Here is an 18,672-nt window from a genome sequence, read left to right on the forward strand (position 1 = left end):
TATATATATTGGAACACAAGAAATAGCGGGAGAACCGGCAGCGAAAAATTATAAAGAGTACGAGGACAGAGGCGGTAGTGGTGGTGTCGACGACAACGACGACGACGACAACGACGACGACGACGAGCGAGGCAAACGCCACCAGTGAGTGCGAGACAGAGAGAACCGCCTTGCCACAACGAAAAGACGAGAGAGTGACGCGAGAAAACAGCTAGAGAAAACGGCTACTCACTGTCTTCTGGCGCTACTCTAGACGCGCTTCGCCAGCAGAACCACCGGTGATGGCCTGGCGGCCAGAAATCCAGTCCTCGTCTAGGCTAAGCCAACAGCTACAGCGAGGGTCTGGGGCCACAGCAGCGGGCGGCAAGATTCTGCGGTTCCTGCAGCTGCTATTACTACTACTACTGCTGCAAGCGGCCTACAGAACTGCAGTAACGACTAAAGCAGCACCAAAACAGTACCTTCGTAAGTAGCAGGACCAACCAGAAACGTTACCGAGGAACTACTAGGCCCGTTTTCGTCGACGAAAAAGGTCGGAAACAGCCAGCTTTTGCTGTCTTCAGAGCGACGACAAATCGCGCTGTTACTAGAAATAAGAATTTCCACAATGTCTATATATTTAGTCGTCGTGTGTACGGACCTGGTAACCTACTGGACCTAGAGCCCTACCTTCGCTAAGTCAACTTGGCCCGATCATCAATGGTTTAGAGACTCTAAAGAAATAAGTATACGGATTTTTACGAACTTTCTATCATCATAGTTCGCTGATCTCTATCAGGTCATAGTAGCGAGAAATTCAGGTCGAATAGAAAAGGTTTCCGAGTCTCAGAAGTGTACAAGTCTTCATGGAAAACAGGCCCCCAAACATATTTATAAACAGCATGCAACAGGACAGACCCACCAATGATGGACATAAAACTAAAATTCGAGAATCAGTACTTTATTAGTAAGAAAAATACAACAAAAAATATTCCCAAAAAAAATCCATATGACGATGTCCACCGCGAAGAGAAAGCATGAACGACAAAATAAATATCATTACCTCTTTTGAGTACATCATGAAAACAAGCGGATGCGCATCATATATTATTTTCCCCTTGCATGTTGTTCCTGTCATTACTCTATCTAGACGAGGAAACGTATATATTTCCATTCAGTCGCATTAAAGAGTATCATTGCACGTATGAAAAGATGTGTGTGCACTGTATTTACCTAACGAAATTTTTTTCCATATATATAATAGTGTACTTCTTTGTATGTATGTTAATATCTCTCAGATCGTCTGTTCATCGTCTTGACTCCTGCTGTGGTCAGGGGTAAGTTTTGCAGCACGAGCAGCAGCACCCGTCTTGTTCGAGGCACAGGAGCCTGCTGTTAGGCTCACATACTCATCGACCCGCAGGCCATTGTTGCTGCTGCTGCTCTTGCTTTTTCGGGTGTTTTGGTCATCCGCCAATATCGACTGTTCGACTCGTTCAACTGCTTATCGCGAGTCACTCACTACCGTAACTCGCTGCCAATGCAATGACGGCCGCCATACGCGCGTAGAGAAGTATTAGCGGTAGTAACAGTGGTAGTCTCGTGGTGTCAATCGCGACGCTCGTCAATGCATGACCTCGAAATATCGACGCTGAGCACATACACGCTATCGACAAACGCGCTAGCAACAGCAAAACCACCGCCATCACCACAATTACCACCCGCTGCGATGAATTGCTCGTTGTCAACGACGACGATCGTGGAATGCTGCTGCTGTCGCTGCTGGGCGTCAGACTATGTTGAGAATTACGAGAGTGCCACGACGACAAAATAACGACAAAGAGAACAAACGACAATAAGAAGAAGAGTGCTGTTGGCTCGCGTTCTTTCTATCCCTCTCGCACCCTCGATCTGCGACAAGCCATGTGTGTTCTGCTGATGCTCGCACGCTGTGATGCCGATAGTGGCCGGGAACAGACCATCCACTCGACAGTAGTTTATTGTCTCGTCGTTGCCTGGCGGTCGATGGGGACTCGCTCGCCAGCGCAGCCACGACCGTACAGACAAACAGTCTGACTTGTTCGTTAGATACAACATCGAGTTTGTATGATGTGCCTGATACATGAGCCAAGATGAGCTGCAGCTGAGTGGCAGGCCGGCAAGAAAGCATAGCCCTCAGCATTTCTGCCGCAACAAACTCCCAGGCGGGAGCAACAGCTCTGCGGGAGCAGAGCTTCATTGGGTCATGCGGCACCTTATGCAGAAGATGAAGACAACACAAACGAAAAGCGGAACAAAGAGAACGGAATACGCGGGGTGTTAGAGACAACTATGGCGGCGCTCCAGTTCGATCAACTGAATCCTGTCTGTTGCCTTTAGCTCCGTATGGAACTTCCTTAGTCTTTCTATGTTTCTCCTATGGTTCCGTATGGTCCTTCGCTAGTCCTTGTAATCCCTCAAGCCCAGCCCGTGGATCCGACATGGATACCGACATCACCTTCAACTTACGTATTTCTTTCGTATGCAACTACCAGCCACTAGAGAGGCGAACACTACAATCCCCATCGTTTGTGCGGCCATCGTCACTCGCCAAGCTTTTTTCGCGATCACTCCCAAAGCTCCCATTGTTGAGTCGTTTCTGGTAGCCCCACTAAAGCAACCGTTCCACAGCTGTTTGCACTAGGAGAACCATGGGTTGAGTGGCCTGCTCCGGCCCGTCGGCCTGTTCGCTAGAACGCTTCTTATTCTCGTCATCGTCGTTGTTGTTGTTGTCCTACAACCCACCGTTCTTCTGCTGTTGCTGCTGCCGCCATCGGCCCCAAGACAGGTCCTCACTACCACTACTGCTTGCCCCGCAACTCCAACGCGCATCACCACCCCAGCCTATCTACTTTCGCCTTCCCTCCCGTTTTACCCACGGCACTCCCCCGTTTGCGTTACAAGCAAAGGGGAGGCACAACCAAACAGGCGCGGAACGCGCGGGCACTAAGCCAGACCGTTGGTTCATTCCCTAGCGAGCGGTTCTGCAGGCGACAACGAAAACGACCCCTGCTGCTCTTGGCTCCTGCCACTCTGCTGGCCCCCCACAGTCGAGCATCACACTGTTCGGCGTTGCTCCTCCGCTGTTTCGGCTCGCCGACTCTCCTTATGAGCACAGCGTTTTCTCTGTACATCGTTCTCTCAATGGCGCTAACCCACCAGGAACGCGTTTCCCGCTTGCAACGCCGCCGACGAAGCCACCAACGCGGCCAACATCGCTGTCACCGCTACGGCCACTTCCATCACCGCCATAGCCGCCGGGGCTCCTGCCACTATCACCCAGCCCTGAGGGTCTGAAATGCTCTCTCTGGTCCCTCCTTACGCGACCACTGAGTCGTAAACTGGCATAAATAATTATATACGACGAGCAGCTAAGGGGCAGCCAGGATGTGGAGAAGGTTAGGGCATTAGTTGGATGTCGGTTGGCAGACCCGACCCCTTTAAGCCTGCCGTTACCGTCGGTCGTTTGAGTGGAGAGGGGCGTACGAGGCTGGCGCAAGGGGCAGTGGCGGATCCGTTGAGCTGCTGCTGGGAGAAAGGTGTAGCGGCGGTGAGTACTTTGGATTTACCGGGGGTCGGGATGGTTGGGGTAGGAGCAGCTCCACTTCTATCACTGTTGCCAGCCGCGGTGACCACCATCACGTATGAAAGACCAGGGGGCTAGGGACTCGTTCGGACGCTTTACTGACTTGAAGGAGGGTGGCATGTCGAGGTCGAGCGAACCGAGCTGGGTTGGACCGGCTGAACCGGACGGCGAACCAAGGCGAGGAGCATCTCAATTGCGCGCAGCGGCGGCAACGGCAGAGCTTACTACTGCCTCCTTTTTCTACCCGTCCCCCTAGGCCCATTCGCTCCATGTTCGGTGTTCCGACCCTGTGTACTTGTGCCTGCGTGCTATGTAGCGTGTGTCTTGTACGTGCGCTGTGAAAGCACGTACACACGCTATGCACGCACAGCATAGAGAGCCGTGGCCCGTTATGCGTCAACCATCTACCCACACGCCTCGTCGTCCCCACCTTATTACCCTGCCTATCTGGCAGACAGCCATTTTTGCCTATCAGACTCTGCTTAGGTTCTATCCGCTTGCCGCCTTCCTTCCTTCTCTCGATCGGCTGCTTCTCTTCGGCTGAAGGCACACTCAACTCTAGCGTCCTCCCCACGGTTGATTCCCTGGTCCTATACTCTTTTCCCGGTCACTCTCGCTCCCCGATTCTCCTCTCAACCCTACCCTATCTTTCTTTCCTGTTTTCGCCTGCATCCCCGTAACTTCCCTTCTCTCTCTTCCTTCCGTTCTTTGCCTCGTCTTTTCACTCTCTTTACCCTAGCCAACATCATCGTCTCGCCTTTAGCCGTTCTCAGTCTCTACTGCACCCTCTCATACTCGGCACAACCTCATACTTCCTAGCAGCACACACCCTACCTCCCTCGGCGCTTACTTCGGAAACGAGGAGTGGCGAGTAAAGGGCAGGCTGACGCTTCAGCCACCACCGAGCCATCTAACCATCTAACTCGGCGAGAGGCTCTCGGACTCGCTTGCGAGTTCGCTCACTCGTTCACTGGTCCGCACGCTGCTAGCCATCAGCGAGTACCCTCAGAAGGATAACAGAGGCCACAAAGCGCCACTACCGCATCTCGCCCCTACTTTTCCCTATCAATCCCCTACTTTCCCCGCCTTGCTTCAAGACCGACATTCGCCTCCACACATCCAAACAGTTCCCGTCGCGTTTCACCCAAGTCCCACCACCAATGGCAGCAGATCACCCTCTACTACAAGTACTACGACAAACTCCCGCCACCTATCGTCCGCTGCTGCTGCTGCTGTTAGCCTCAACCGCGAAGACGACGAAATGGACGACGACAACCACCACGCACTGGCTCCGAGTTAGTGAGCGACTGAGCGGGGAGGAACGAGTGAGATGGGCGCGCGGCTCGGAGCGCGGCCGGCAGGGCATCGGCAGTATCAGGAACGGCACAAGCATTACCGACTACCCTCCAGTAAAGAACGACAAGCACCATGCTGTAGTATAGCATCAGGAGGCGAAAGGTAAACGCCGCTGGTCGACTGGAGACGAGTCAGCGGTGGTGGGGGCTCTGGTACTGCTCGTATAAGGGTAGAATACTAAAAGAATGAGGTGGCTAACAGAGACGACAGCGGCGGCGGGCGCGGCCATGTGGTGGCAGGGGTTGACGGGACAACGAGTGCGATCGCGAGCAATGACTGCGCTTCCGCCTGCTGAAAAAGTCGAAGTAGAAGCAGTAGAGGAAAGATCGAGAACAGGATGGAATGACTAAGAAGCTGATGATCATGATGATAACAGCAGTGACAACAACGATGGACATAACAGTAACAACATGACGAGGACAAGGATGGTAATGGCGGTAGCAGCAGCAACAACAACAGTCGAAGCCAAACCGCGTCGCTGTCTTTGGCAGTCTTTGCTCAAGTAAGCAGCAGCAGCAGCGGTGGAGGTGGTAGTTGTCGTAGCGGCAGTGATAGCGGTGGTGATGGCGGCAGCGTTCGATGCTTTAGTCGCCTAATCGGCAACCATTTACTCAATCGACCTGAGACGAACCGAATAATTATCATGTCGCCGACAGGGACGCGGCGCGCGAAAAATCAATGGACTTCACACACACACACACACATTCGCACATAGAAGTAAACGGAAAAGCATATATATACAAACCGATAGAGCGTATATGCATACATTTAAATAGATATCTACTTAGACTAAAAGAGCCACACACGAGTAGCAGACGGACAGATTGATACATGCACCATTCCACGCACACTCACAGTTCTGCATACATTCTAATCTGGGGTATCACAAAACGCGTTAAAGAAAAGAAACATCACATCCACAAGAGCCACAACGCGGCTAAAAGACAACAGAGATCGAAGAGCGAAAAGAATCGTTTGGACGATGACAACAACAGCAGTAGCACCAGCAGCTGCAACGGTGATGATAACGACAGCGTCACACCGAGCTTTGCTGCTGCTGATGGCCAGTAACAACAAAATAGCATGAGCCCGAAGAGGCGCCGGCAAACAGACAGAGACGAGCAAACAGGGAGGCCGGTCGGCAATCGCGTCTCAACAACGAGAGCGTAAGAGGGTGAAAGGATGATGAAAACGAAGAAACGCATTAGAAGCAAGAAGCAATGAATTGAAGCGAGAGAACCGAAAAAAGGCTGCAGATGGAAAAGTATCGCTGTGAATGATGCTGATGCTAATATGATGGCGACGATGCAATGCGAAGCTAGCGCGCCTGTTGATGTTGACGGCGTTGATGGTTATGATGTCGGCGGCTAACGAAGACGACAGCAGACGCGGTGATGGTAGAATTGACGGGCATAACTTTGGCAAGAATGGAAAGTATCTTCTGTATGTGAAGACACAACAGCGGCGGCGGCGGCGGCGGCGGCGGCGGCGGCAGCAGCAAAAAAAAGACGAACTAAGGTCAGAAAAAATAACAGCTGTGGCGGCAGCAGGAATAGCCGCGGTGATGATAATGTAACTGCTACATCGACATTAGAAGCGGTAGAAAAAACATTATCGAAAATTATCACTATTCGCAATAGGGACAATAACAAACAATAAGATGAGAAAGAAGAAGCTCGGCAAACAAGTTACTCTCTATCAGAATTCGCATTTATTATTATTATCATAGTCAGCAATACAACGACGATGACTTTGACGACGAAGACGTCAACAAACGAAACGATAATCATAAAACAACAGTGGGACACTGGTACTACAGTTTATTATGTAATCATATGGATAGTAAATAATATATAAAAAAAATATATAACATAATATGACCATATATAATCTTAGCGAGCTTGAGGAACGGTAAGCGAAAGACAGGGACATGAGTATAAAGTCGATAGGAATGAGAGTCAACAACGACAACAACAGACGAGAAAAACCGCCAAATTAGTTAACATACGTCATAAGCAGTACATGTTAGCTTGGTTATTGAAAATCGGATGTCCATGTAGTAGGTAATGTATATACATTGTACTCTTTTTACGGCCATTGCGACAACAATCACCACTGGCAAAGGCGTCGGTTATGCTACATGGGTATTCATACCATTACTAGCGTCGCTGTAAAAGAATTTGTTGTCAGAACGACAAACAGCAGTAACATAAGCAGCAACAAAAATAACAGCCGTAACAGAAATTCAGATAGCAATACCATTACGAACAGCAGAACTGCCATCGACGAGCCGGCCGCAAAACGCACTTATGCATTGGCACAGTGTAACATTAGCGTGATTGAGAGGCGCCAAGATGGAAGCTGGTTGAGTGGCGAGCAAACGGATCCATCCAGAGGAAGGAATGAACTGTAGTTGTCGTCTTTGTTGTTGTTGTTGTTCTTGTTGCCGGCAGGCAGCTTCGCTGCCGCTGCGCCCACGGAAAGCGGATCTGATCTTCGCGCACACGACAGACGCATCGCGCAATAGCTGCAGTAATGATAACAGCCACCGAAAGCGCTCAAAATTATCCTATTTCATAACTTGCTATATTCGCCGATCCTGAGCTGAGTCGCGAATCGAGAGCCATTTCCCGTTCGCCGTTTACCGTTGGCGTTTGCCACGACGACGACGACGACGACGACGACGATGACGACAACGACGACGACGACAACGACAACGACGACGACAACGACAACGACGACAACGACAACGACGACGACGACGACGACGACGACGAACGACAACGACGACGACGAACGACAACGACAACGACGACGACAACGACAACGACAACAACGACAATAACAACAACGACAACAACGACAACGACAAGAAACTGCGACGATGATGAGCGAAATTGACAGGCGCGGCAAGCCCGCTGCTTTAGCCAGAAAACACGATCCGAGACGACGTTACAACGCCAGAAGTTGCCGGCCAGAGTCGCAACCAGCGCGAGTGAGCCAAGAATAGGTTTTTGCCACCCAGCTATCAAAGCGCTCGTGTTCTTTTTCTTTTTCTGTCCCTCGTTCGTAACGTTCATCAGCCGGCAAGCTCTGTCAGTCAGCCAGCCAGCCACCCTCTAAGTGATTGCGACTGAGCCTAACAGAACTGTCGTTGTCGTCGGCGTCGGCGTTAGCATCAGGGAACCGATGAATCGATTTCGTTGCTTTTCCAACTGCGTCTTCAGTGTGGCCATACATGCTTGTATAGGTGGATTTATATATTGCTTTTCTGTGCGTCAGCGTATCGCCAAAAACCCCAAAAAGAATTGCTAGGCGCGCAATTGCCATGGAGATCATTGAGCTGCTGATGGCAATGATCTTGATGCTCATGGTAGCCAGCTGAGGGAGGGAATCAAGCGGCCATTGGGTCGCTACATATGGCGCCGCCTCTGTAGTAGATGCTGTGAAGCTCTGCGGTGTGACGAGTCAACAACTACACCACCTCTAATAGTCACAAGTTTCGTTAGAACAGTTGACAGCGTAGCAGCAGCTGCTCGTACTGCTGCCGCCGTCGCCTGCTTACTGGCTTCCGCTGCCGTATGTGAATTATGCTGCAGTGGGTCAACTGCACTGTAAACTTGTTCAAAAGCGTTCGCTTGCTTTTCTATTGCCGCTTGTCGCCGTTGGTCATTACTGCTTTGCTGGCTGATATCGATAGGATGAGATGCAATAGCAGTGAAGAAGTCGAAACAGGACTAGTCACTCGACTAAACTGGTTGGCTTCCCGTTGTTTCTTTATGGGGCTAAAAAGGCAGCTGCCAAAGGAAAATACACTAGTGGTAATTGTTCATAGTGGTTGTAGGAAAAAGAATGACTTAAAGTGGCTAGTCGATTTGTCTGCCACCGATTTCAGCATCTTTAAGCTATTGTGCAAGTATTAAATACACCAGTATAAATCACTTTTCCGTGTTTGAACTATGCTGGCCGCTGCTGAGTTCGGCGGTTCCGGTTTAAGAGCCTGGTTTTGCATCGTGGCTATCGGAGAGGGAACGTTGAGCCTGCTATCATAGCGAAACTATAAACAAATGTTGCTTGCGGACGATTGTGGCGAGCTCGAAATGAAATTACGATGGGTTCTGAACCCAACGAACCAATCCCGTTCCCGATCGCGATCGACGTACCGAGCTGACGCGTACAGAGAAGACAACCATACGGACATGGAGAAAACCGCCATGCTGTCGCTGCCGCTGCCGTTGTTGCAGCTCTTGCTACTAATCCTGTTGCAGTTCATTTCGCTTGATGAGCGGCTGCACTGATAAGAAGAGGCTGAAAACAATGAGTGACCACTAAATATTCATCGACACTCACTGCTGATGACGCACAGCAGTGCGCTACTGTGATAAGTAGAGAGAGAGAAAGCGAGAAAGAGAAAAAGGGGAAAAGAGCCTAACTGGATTCAATAACAAGCAGCGCAACAGCAACGACAACAACAAAGCTATAGCTTTTTCTAGTCTATAGCGTCTACGATGATGAAAACGTGCATTGCTGCTACTGCGACGTTGTCAGCTACCGTAACCAACCCAACCACAGATAAGGCCCACGTTTTTCTGACAATAACAACAACAACAGAAACCATGATGATGTTGCTCACGATTGGAACTTCGCTGTGTTGAAGCTGAAGAGGACAGGCAAGAGGCAAGGCTCCGGTATGAATCCCCTTGTGCTGCTGTTGTTGGTGCCGATTATGACCAACTATGATCACGACTCTTTGACGAAAGAAGTCGAGTGGAAGTAAAGAAGATATCTGCAGGAAACCATGACGAGGATGCTAGTCCAAGGATAGTCAACCAGATAGTGAACAGGCAAGGAATGCCGCTGTTACCTTACCAGCTGTAGTAACTTAAGAAATAACAGGCCGCAATATCGCCAGCGTCAACGCCATGGTGCATTTTCCGTGGACAGAGATACCTGACGGATACAGACGTTGCTGTTGAGCGCAGTCGAATTGTCGCCGCCTTTTTACAATTGGCAGTTCGGCTAGAAGACAAAACAATAATAGGGCGAAGACGAATAGAAACAAGTACTTGTAGGGGAAAGGTTGCTGATGGACGGGAGAAGCTAATTGACTCAGTACGAAACTAAGTAAATGCTACTGTGCTTTGCAGGGCGGGGCGGGCAACCGGAGAATGACTAGTGGGAAATGGCCAACAGCAGAACTACAATAGGGCAAGGCGGGATTCGATGCCTCATAATTCGTTCAAACGGAACGGATCGATGGGTAGATTCGGCCAGTTGAAGATTTGACCAACAAGAAGTTCGTTGTCCATCACCAGCGAGTAAAACAAGCCGTTCTGAGTAAGTAACGAAATTAGGCAAGGCACGGTTTGGGTAAGAGTAGCAAGTTATCAGGATGGGCGGAAGTTCAGGATTACACAAAAGTATCCTACGTTGTGTGGCGTGACGGATACGGTTGACTACATCGGCTACGACCGCTAATATTATTGTAGCAAACTGCTAAGTACAGCCGAAACGAGAAGACTATTTCACTTCAAGCGTAGACGAAGCCGGCAGTAGAGTTGTCGTAGAGGCGATTGCAATAAGAACTCGTCCTAGTGTAGATTTAGGTATCCTGATTCATCAACAGTCCCGTCAGCTGGGCTCCTTGCCGTCTGATCTGATATTCTGCTGCAATATACCGGCCGAATTAACTGGGCAATTTGTTCAGTTCACACAGCTAAACTATTTCTGCTAAAACGTGTTACGACAGTAGCTCCGTAATAACGAACGTGCTGCTAGACCCTGGCCAGTTTGTCCCCATGATAATGTAGTGAATGACGTGTTTGCCTGCTAAATTTGAGGCGCACATCGTGGTCTTGGTTCGAATCTGGGCGTACACACACGGTTCGTTTCGGGTTAAGAGCTAGCTGTTTGATAAAATGCCTAACTGCGGTACCGGGCATAAAACTCGAGACATCCAATCGGACGACCAATGCATAATCTTGTTGGCAATAGCACTATTCAGAGTATTCTTCTTTGCCAAACAAACTGTCTGTTTTTGCTAGGGGAGTGGTCAAATTACCTATAGATGGGTTGCGGGCATCACGGGTCCAGCGAAATGTATTGAGTGCTATATATATTATTGACGACATTTTTAGTATCTCAAATTTAATCTTCACTTGCTAGCTATCTCGAGTGAACCAACGTGGAGTAACGAGTGGAGATGCTCCCGTTTATCACAGCCTTCTACTATACAAAACATAGTTTTCCCTATTTAACGAACATCTGTTGTACATCTAGAATTTCTATTTTATAACGCCTGTTTAGGCAAAATGGAACAAATAGTTGTCTGTGTCGGCAAATTTAGAATTCAGGCGATTACTATGAATTAACATTATTAACATCGTTTCTACAAATTATTTAGCAAAGTAAGCATATGTTTGTTGAGATTACTCTTAAATGCTCATCGTCCAATCATGCATCCAGCAGGTAGGTAAGCCGCTTAAATGGGAAGTTTCATAACTTGACCATGTGTTAATCTTATCAAATACAAAGAGCAGATTTTCGAAGTCTGCCATATACGACCCTACGTAATGTCTTCCTATATGCCAAGGTTGCCAAGTCTTAACGACTCACACTCTGCGCTGGCCTTATTAAACGCATCGATCCTGAACACTACATATACATATCCTTGAGTCGCTTCCAAATGGTTGTCAGCACGGATCACTGACTTTATTATTACTTTAAACATACTAAAATTTGAAAGATTCCAGCAGAAGCGAATTTTTTTTTAAATTTTAAGTGATAGGCCTTGTTGTATAAGTCAAATAAAGTTCTAGCACTACTGATTGAAGTGACAACGATTGACAACGGCTTTGGATAACCATGGCTTCGATGTGGATAAAAACTATAGCCCATTTTTGAAATGGCGAGACGTTCTTACCCAGATTTTTGCGAGAGGCCGCTTAACTGCTTAAACTGTGTGCATCTCTGTCATATAAAGATCAACCAGCTCTGTTTGTAAAACAAAAAAAGCCTTTTAAACCTAATACTTTTTTGCTTTGGTAGCTCCCTTCGCATCTCTTACCTGTTTATGCGTAGGGATATAAACTGCATGAATCCACCGCACTATAGAATACAGACTGAGTTACACCTTACCATGTGTTCGAAGCTGTTCATCAAGCCACGAGTTTCCCTACGCTGTTCGGCTCGGAAGCAATTTAGTTGCAAATGTACCGGTTGGACGACAAGGCACGAAAGGCCCCATCTCCTTTTCGACGGAAAAATGAGACGCCTCTTCCAACTGAACTGATCCCAAATGCCAAGCAAATTTCACAATCAGGAGAAGATAACAATAATAAACACTCGGGGGTTCTGACTGGCAGCGAAATAGTGTCCGGTTCGCTTCCTGAAAGCTTCGTTTTCACTAACCGTACACGCCAAGGAATAAGGAAGTCTGCGTAATCCGCTTTGTTGGCACACTGATACACTCGACCTGTATTTTGTATTAGATTTTCTTATCTTCATCATAAAGTGAACACGTTCGAGAAGAATTTTATTTTTCAAGGCGCTTTAAATGAAGCATTTCTGTGAACTTAGTATTTTTTTCTCTTTTGTACCAGTGGAAATTTATTAGTGACGCTTCGCCTTAGTAGATCAGCTAGCCATACTTGCGCGGACGCCTTCTACTCAACTGCGATGCATTTGCTCAATGAGTCCATGGGGCTCTTCCTTTACGCCCTTCCGGAAGGGCAAACATCCACGGAATCTCTCTGATTCTATCCGCAACTAACAACTTTCAAAAGAGCCAGTGATTCACCGATCCAAGCATCAGCACGTTAAGGAGGAGAGCCCCGTTTTACTCAAACAATTTCTGTACGATTTATTCAGCGTAAACGGCTGTAATCAATACAAATTTATCAATGATTTATTGGCATCTCAACGGCGCCGCTCTGGCCTTGGCTAATAGAACCGAACTTTCTGATATATTCTCCTCGAAGGCTTCGCACAATTGTCGAACTCGCGTTGTAAGGGCAGTGTTGCTGCCGTTGAGACACCCCTGACCGCCTCGCCGTTAGAGATCGACTACAGCAACTCCCAAATAGGTTACGAAATCTCTAAATATTGCAACGTTTCAATTGATCTTTTACATGAAATGTCTTCGCTAGTCATCTTAGCGAGGCCAGTGAGCGTACTGGATCATTTGATTCATGTCAGACATTTCAGAAGTAGCCAGTCGTGCACTGGATGAGCCCTCAGAGAACTCTGATGTTGGTGTTCTCCAAAAAGACACCGATCGCATCAGAGATGTTGCTTCTAGCAGTTTCACTTTAACGTCGATGGGGCTTAGTGACGTCTGTTAGTTATCTCGTTCTAATCGGTCGTGTTGGTAACATACGAATCTTAACGAGTTGGGTAAATTTTACTTTAGGCAAGTTTAATCTACGGAAAATTGTTTCCTTCAATGATCGACGCTCCCAGCTCATTATTCTGCATCAGCATGACTTCTGGTTACTACAAATCAAATTTGTTCCTGACATCCAGTTTTAATTAACTGCTTATTGGTTGTTGTCTACTCTACCAAACCCAGTGGAACAATCTTGAACATGACATTTAGCTTTTCCGGGCTGCACGAACTCGCCACAACTTCTGGTCCAATTGAATATCAATGTCCAATGGTAAAATTAGTGTTCCATTTTGACTTTTGACATCGAATACAGAGGTTTTATGTCTCGAACACAGAGGAAGTCACGAAGGCCAACATACGTAGTTTTATTCCTCTCGTCTGTAATTGCTCCTGTTGAATACCACCTAAAACCTCGATCGGAAACTAGACAAACTGGAATATCTACAAGCCAGGCTCTCATCGCTTCTGAATAACGAGTTTTCCCCCCCCCCCCCCCCCCCCCAACCGCCCTTCTCGACCGGCTATAACAGAGGCCACACTGTTACCTTGATGCTCCTTGACATTTCCAAGCTGTAACCAAGGTCGGCATCGATAATAGGTTACGCGACCACATATAAGTAAACATCTTCCATTGAACGCGTAGGTCTGTGCTTCTTCAAATGAGCGACCATCACACAGTGTCGAGCGCACAAATTTGGCTTTGTTTTTTCCTAATAGATACGTAGTTTGAGCTTTGTCTTACCTATGTCTAGTATCTACTCGAATCAGCTTTTTTTTTTGCTTGTTACTACTACTATTATTGTTGAGCTCTGCTGCATCCATCATTAAATTTGTTTCGTGCTACTTTTCTGATCAGTGACAAAAGAGGCAAATTTTTTTATTGGCTTAAACGGCTCCGGCATAATACTAACGAACGAAAATATTTAGGTGGGAAGATAAAGGTTGTGCTTGGTACATTAGAGAGCTCATCTAAACGCCACACAGTGAAAGGCTCTTGACATTTCGCTATTTATATACAGGCATAGTGCAGTGTAGCTAGAGACCCAGGGTGTCTAAAAATGTACAGTCATTGGGTATTACCCTGAGAGGTAACTAAATACGGCGTTTGTTCCCCGACCTCATTTAAGCTCGACGAGATAGTAACATGGAATGTTTAAATATCCTATCCTACGTAGACAATTGCTCAATAGGAGGCTGAATCGAACAAATTGGTGAAGAATAAATATGCATGTAGGATCGCCTTGAAGAGAAAATGAAATGCATAATAGGCACATAAAAGAACTAGTAATCACGATTGTATTGTGGTAATAATTATTAGAAAATTTAGAAGATAACTTTTAGCTTCCATTAATTCACAGAGTCATAAAGCGTCAGTCAATGAGTTCAAATTTTTTTCTGTTCAGTGATTTGCATCGTTGCTTATATTTATCGATGCTGGTACTGTTGTGGCGCTAGCCCATAATGAGCCGCGGGTGTGTGGTACTAATTGCTGTGGCTGTTTGCAACCCCGGCAGCGCCCTACCTCCACCCACCCAATGTGTGGAGGATAGTCGGAGCTCATTACACAAAACAAAGAAGCAGAGCCTCCTGATATCGTCCAGCATACGCTAAACGGGTCTCACGCAGTTGCGATTGTGCGAACTATCGATGTTAATGGGTAACAACAGCATAACAAATGTGACGGATGAGAAGGGTGACAGAAGAGCTCTGCTATCCTATCTTGCGTCATTGCATACTCGGAGGTTATACCGGTCGGTCAGGTTGGCTAAAAAAAGCTATAAACCAACGCCCCAAGCGTTTTTCTTCTCTGAAGAAGAAGACTACCACGGCAAGCGAAACCAAGTCAAGCGGCCCACCCGAGTTGACGTGTATACAGACACTGATTGTCGGAATACTGCTTCCTGAAGAAGGGGGCTTTTCGTATGGCAATACTATATCGAGACCAGTGAGGCGGCACGGAGGTTGTGATAGAAGTAGAAAGAGGGAGCAAAAAATTGTGATGAGTGGGGCACATGACGGCAATCTTAACAAGAAAGCCGAAACCCTGCTAGGATATAATGTGTCGGAACATAAAGAGCTAAGAGAGACGCATTCTCTTCGAGTGAAAAACAAGCTGTTTGCTGTTGTCGCTCCATGTCTTGCCCCCGAGGGACATCGAGTGATAGACGGAGCTAAAGCCAGTGCTATCTTTTAAAGCAATAGTTCCAAATCTTGAAGACTACTCCACGCCCCTCCCTCGCCCTGTTTATCCATTTCTACCATCCCTATTGTTGTAGGCGACTTCGTCTACATCAATGAGGGCCCGTTAGACGGAAAAAACGAAACCACTCATGATAACTTGCATATAACAATGATTACACCCAATTTTTCCTGTAAAACGGCATAAGGCTTGAAGTGATTATCGACTAGCAGTGTGCATAGACACAACAACAACTAATGGATGGATCTATAGTTATATTATAACAAATAATTATGTATATATTTTAACACATGTGGTTGTATATGCATAGATAAGTATTTGTACACGTTGTGCAAGTTTCTGTACCTATGCTTTACATATGGCTCTTATGCGGTGTGTGCGATTGTGCTTGAGCATACGAGTGAAATGCATGGAAAAATCGGAAATCGAGCTAGCCTCAAAGATCATTATATCGTGACAATGCGGCATCGCGACTACGAATTTCCAGTGCTTGTTTTTTGATAGCTACGACTGCATTTATCAATCCCTCCCTACCCTAGAGATCTTGTTTAACCAGTCGTTCACTCATCCGAGACAGATCATGAGGGTCAGTTGATGATACGGTTGTTGTTACCGAGAAGAGCTGACGACAAGCTCGGTCCGGCACAATACAGCAAGAACATTGTAATGACGGCGGCGAAGGCGGCTGATACACACAGCCAGCGATCCATACCACTTTATCAGAATCAGAGGCAGCAAAGGCAACAACAGCACACTAATTAAGTTCGATGCAAAGCAAACGGCGGCGAGAGCGCCAGTGATCATAGGAAAGCTGAAACATAAAATGTGATACATTCATTGAGAGTGGCTGACCAAGAGAAGCTAGGCAGGCGTTGATGCTATCTTGGAGGCTCGCACCTCTGATAGTTATACCAAGAGCTGGATATACCAAAACAACTCTCTTAAGCTGTCGTTAATCAAAGGATCTAAGGCCACTTAGACTGTCTCGAGGTTACCATCTCGATATGTATCTGACGAAACGAAGTTTAGCAAGTCAGCTGTAGAATGGCGATTCGGAGTGTTGTCTAGCACTTCATAGCAGCTTCCACTTGTACTTTTTTTTTTTTTTTTTTTTTATTTGTACTTCATAGACACCGGTTGCCCCAAAGCCTATACCCAGTACATATACAGAGCTGCAGTCTTCTTAATCCACTCTTACTGCACGAAGTCACCCGCAAATTGTATGTTGCTGCGTTGGCGCAGCGAACTGTTACGCACAGAAGGTATTAAACCACTAGCAGATGGTGGACAAGTTGACAATCATAGCAAGACTACTGACGATAATAACAGAGAAACTAGGTAGACAATAAATGAAAATTGAAAGTGGCCAACTTAACATTTTCCATGTATCGATTTAAGAGCAAATGTACTAATTGAGACGATAACTAATATAGATGCACAAAAAGATGTAGTCTACGTGTGACACTGTTGAGCAATATAAAAGCCGAAAAAATAGGTATATATTAGATGGTATCATGTTATACAAGTAGGGAACAAGTGTCTAACAGCAAATACACTATTCAAGGAAAGGGAAAAGACTAGAACAGAATGACAAGTATCTTTTAACGAGGCTATTCCTTGGTGGAGTCGTTCCACACTAAAGGAAGACAAGGACGAGAATAAATCAATGGTTTCATTTACTCGTTTAGAATATATTTGCTATGTGAGTAAATGTAGCTAGTATTGATCTAGGATGCGTAGAGGCAGATTCGATTGCTGACACCCTTCTGCTTCTCAGCAGCAGCCGAAACCGCGACTGTTTGACAGGAACGCTTGTGGTCTCAACAATAATAACGCATGAATAAGAGGTCTATGCATACGAAAATGAACTGATGACTGTTGTCGTCCTTCTTATAACAATATAATACTTACATATGTGGTTATGAATGGCAATGTCCCTTTTGTTATTGTTGTTATCGTCAGGCGTTAGCGTGGAATCAACCTTTCCGGTAATGGGAAGTCTCTTCGACTATGCGCCAGCTGCCCATAAATGTACGCGTTATGCGACCCACCACTAGGCGCGTGCTGGTTTGTGTCCGTGTGGTGACCAGCTTATCATTTCCTCGACTCTCGCAACACGGCAGACCGTTCGTCGCCTTGTGAAACTCCGAAGCCTTTTCCGCGAAAGTTCCCCTAGCCGACACCAGATTTCTCCCCACGCTCCGCGATGTGTAGGTGGATTGTACCGTAGTGCTGGCAAAATAGATTAAACGATAGAGTTTTTGGTGTTTGGTAGCGTGCCGGAGCGAATGGCGGACGCGTTAGCACTTCGGAGTTTCTACAAGGGCAAGGATAAGGAATAGGACTCATATGACGAGGGCGGTAAGTGACTAGTCAGCACACGTACATATAACGATGGCGGCGCCGATCGAACAGCCTCGAGCAATCGAGGCGTGGCCCTTCTCACCTATCGTGCCCAACTGTGGCAGCTTTACGGCTAGAGACACCGTCGATGCCCCTACGATGCCGTCGTGCTGCTTTTACTGCCACCGTTTTCACCCCTGGGTTGTCGGACTTTCACTACGAAGCGAAAGCAGAGGCTACAACTACTGTTACAGCAGAAATGCGAGGCTGAGGGCGGAGGTGACTAGTTGCGGAATAAAATATGTATATTGGGAAAGAGAACAGTAAACGTATCTAACGACAAATGCAGCAAAGCAAGCCATGCAGCAGCCGAAACAGTAGCAACAAGCGGCCACATTTTGCCACATTGCACGACTGCTTGCTTCTGATGCGCTACGGCCTTTGACAGGACTACGTAGACTGCAGCCACGCTAGCAAACCTGAGAAAAGGAGCAGGTGCCCGACCGGCATGCGATACTTCTTTCTTGGAAAGTGCTATAGGACAACCACAGTTTCAGGGGCACAACACTGCCAACCAACACAACAGCATAGGTAAGTCGACAGCACGGCTATGTGTGCAGTGTAAGCAGGAAGAGGCACCGAACCGGCGCCCAAAGTCAAGTCATTTAGTTACATCGAATGGAATGTTGCGGAAATCTCCTGCGAAGTCCTCCCTGAAGTTCTTTATCCTTTTTTTTTTTTTTTTTTTTTTGTAGATTATCTACTTGTGTACAAGGTTCGGGC

General features: G+C 47.1%; 1 protein-coding gene across 3 annotated transcripts in view; it reads right to left on the reverse strand.

The window, feature by feature from the left end:
• Positions 1-18,672, reverse strand: part of gro (TLE family member transcriptional corepressor groucho) — a 113,117-nt gene that overhangs the window by 63,412 nt on the left and 31,033 nt on the right. The window contains exon 2 of one of the 3 annotated variants that reach the window (XM_086993760.1): positions 6,288-6,401. The exons of the other annotated variants lie outside the window; for them this stretch is intronic. Within the exon in view, the coding sequence (XP_086849886.1) occupies positions 6,288-6,401 (114 nt within the window). The remainder of the gene's footprint in view (positions 1-6,287; positions 6,402-18,672) is intronic. 3 annotated transcript variants of the gene reach the window in all.

Source organism: Varroa destructor, unplaced genomic scaffold (genome assembly GCF_002443255.2).
Source record: "Varroa destructor unplaced genomic scaffold, Vdes_3.0 BEIS01000006.1, whole genome shotgun sequence".
In the NCBI taxonomy this organism is placed as follows: Eukaryota; Metazoa; Arthropoda; class Arachnida; order Mesostigmata; family Varroidae; genus Varroa; species Varroa destructor.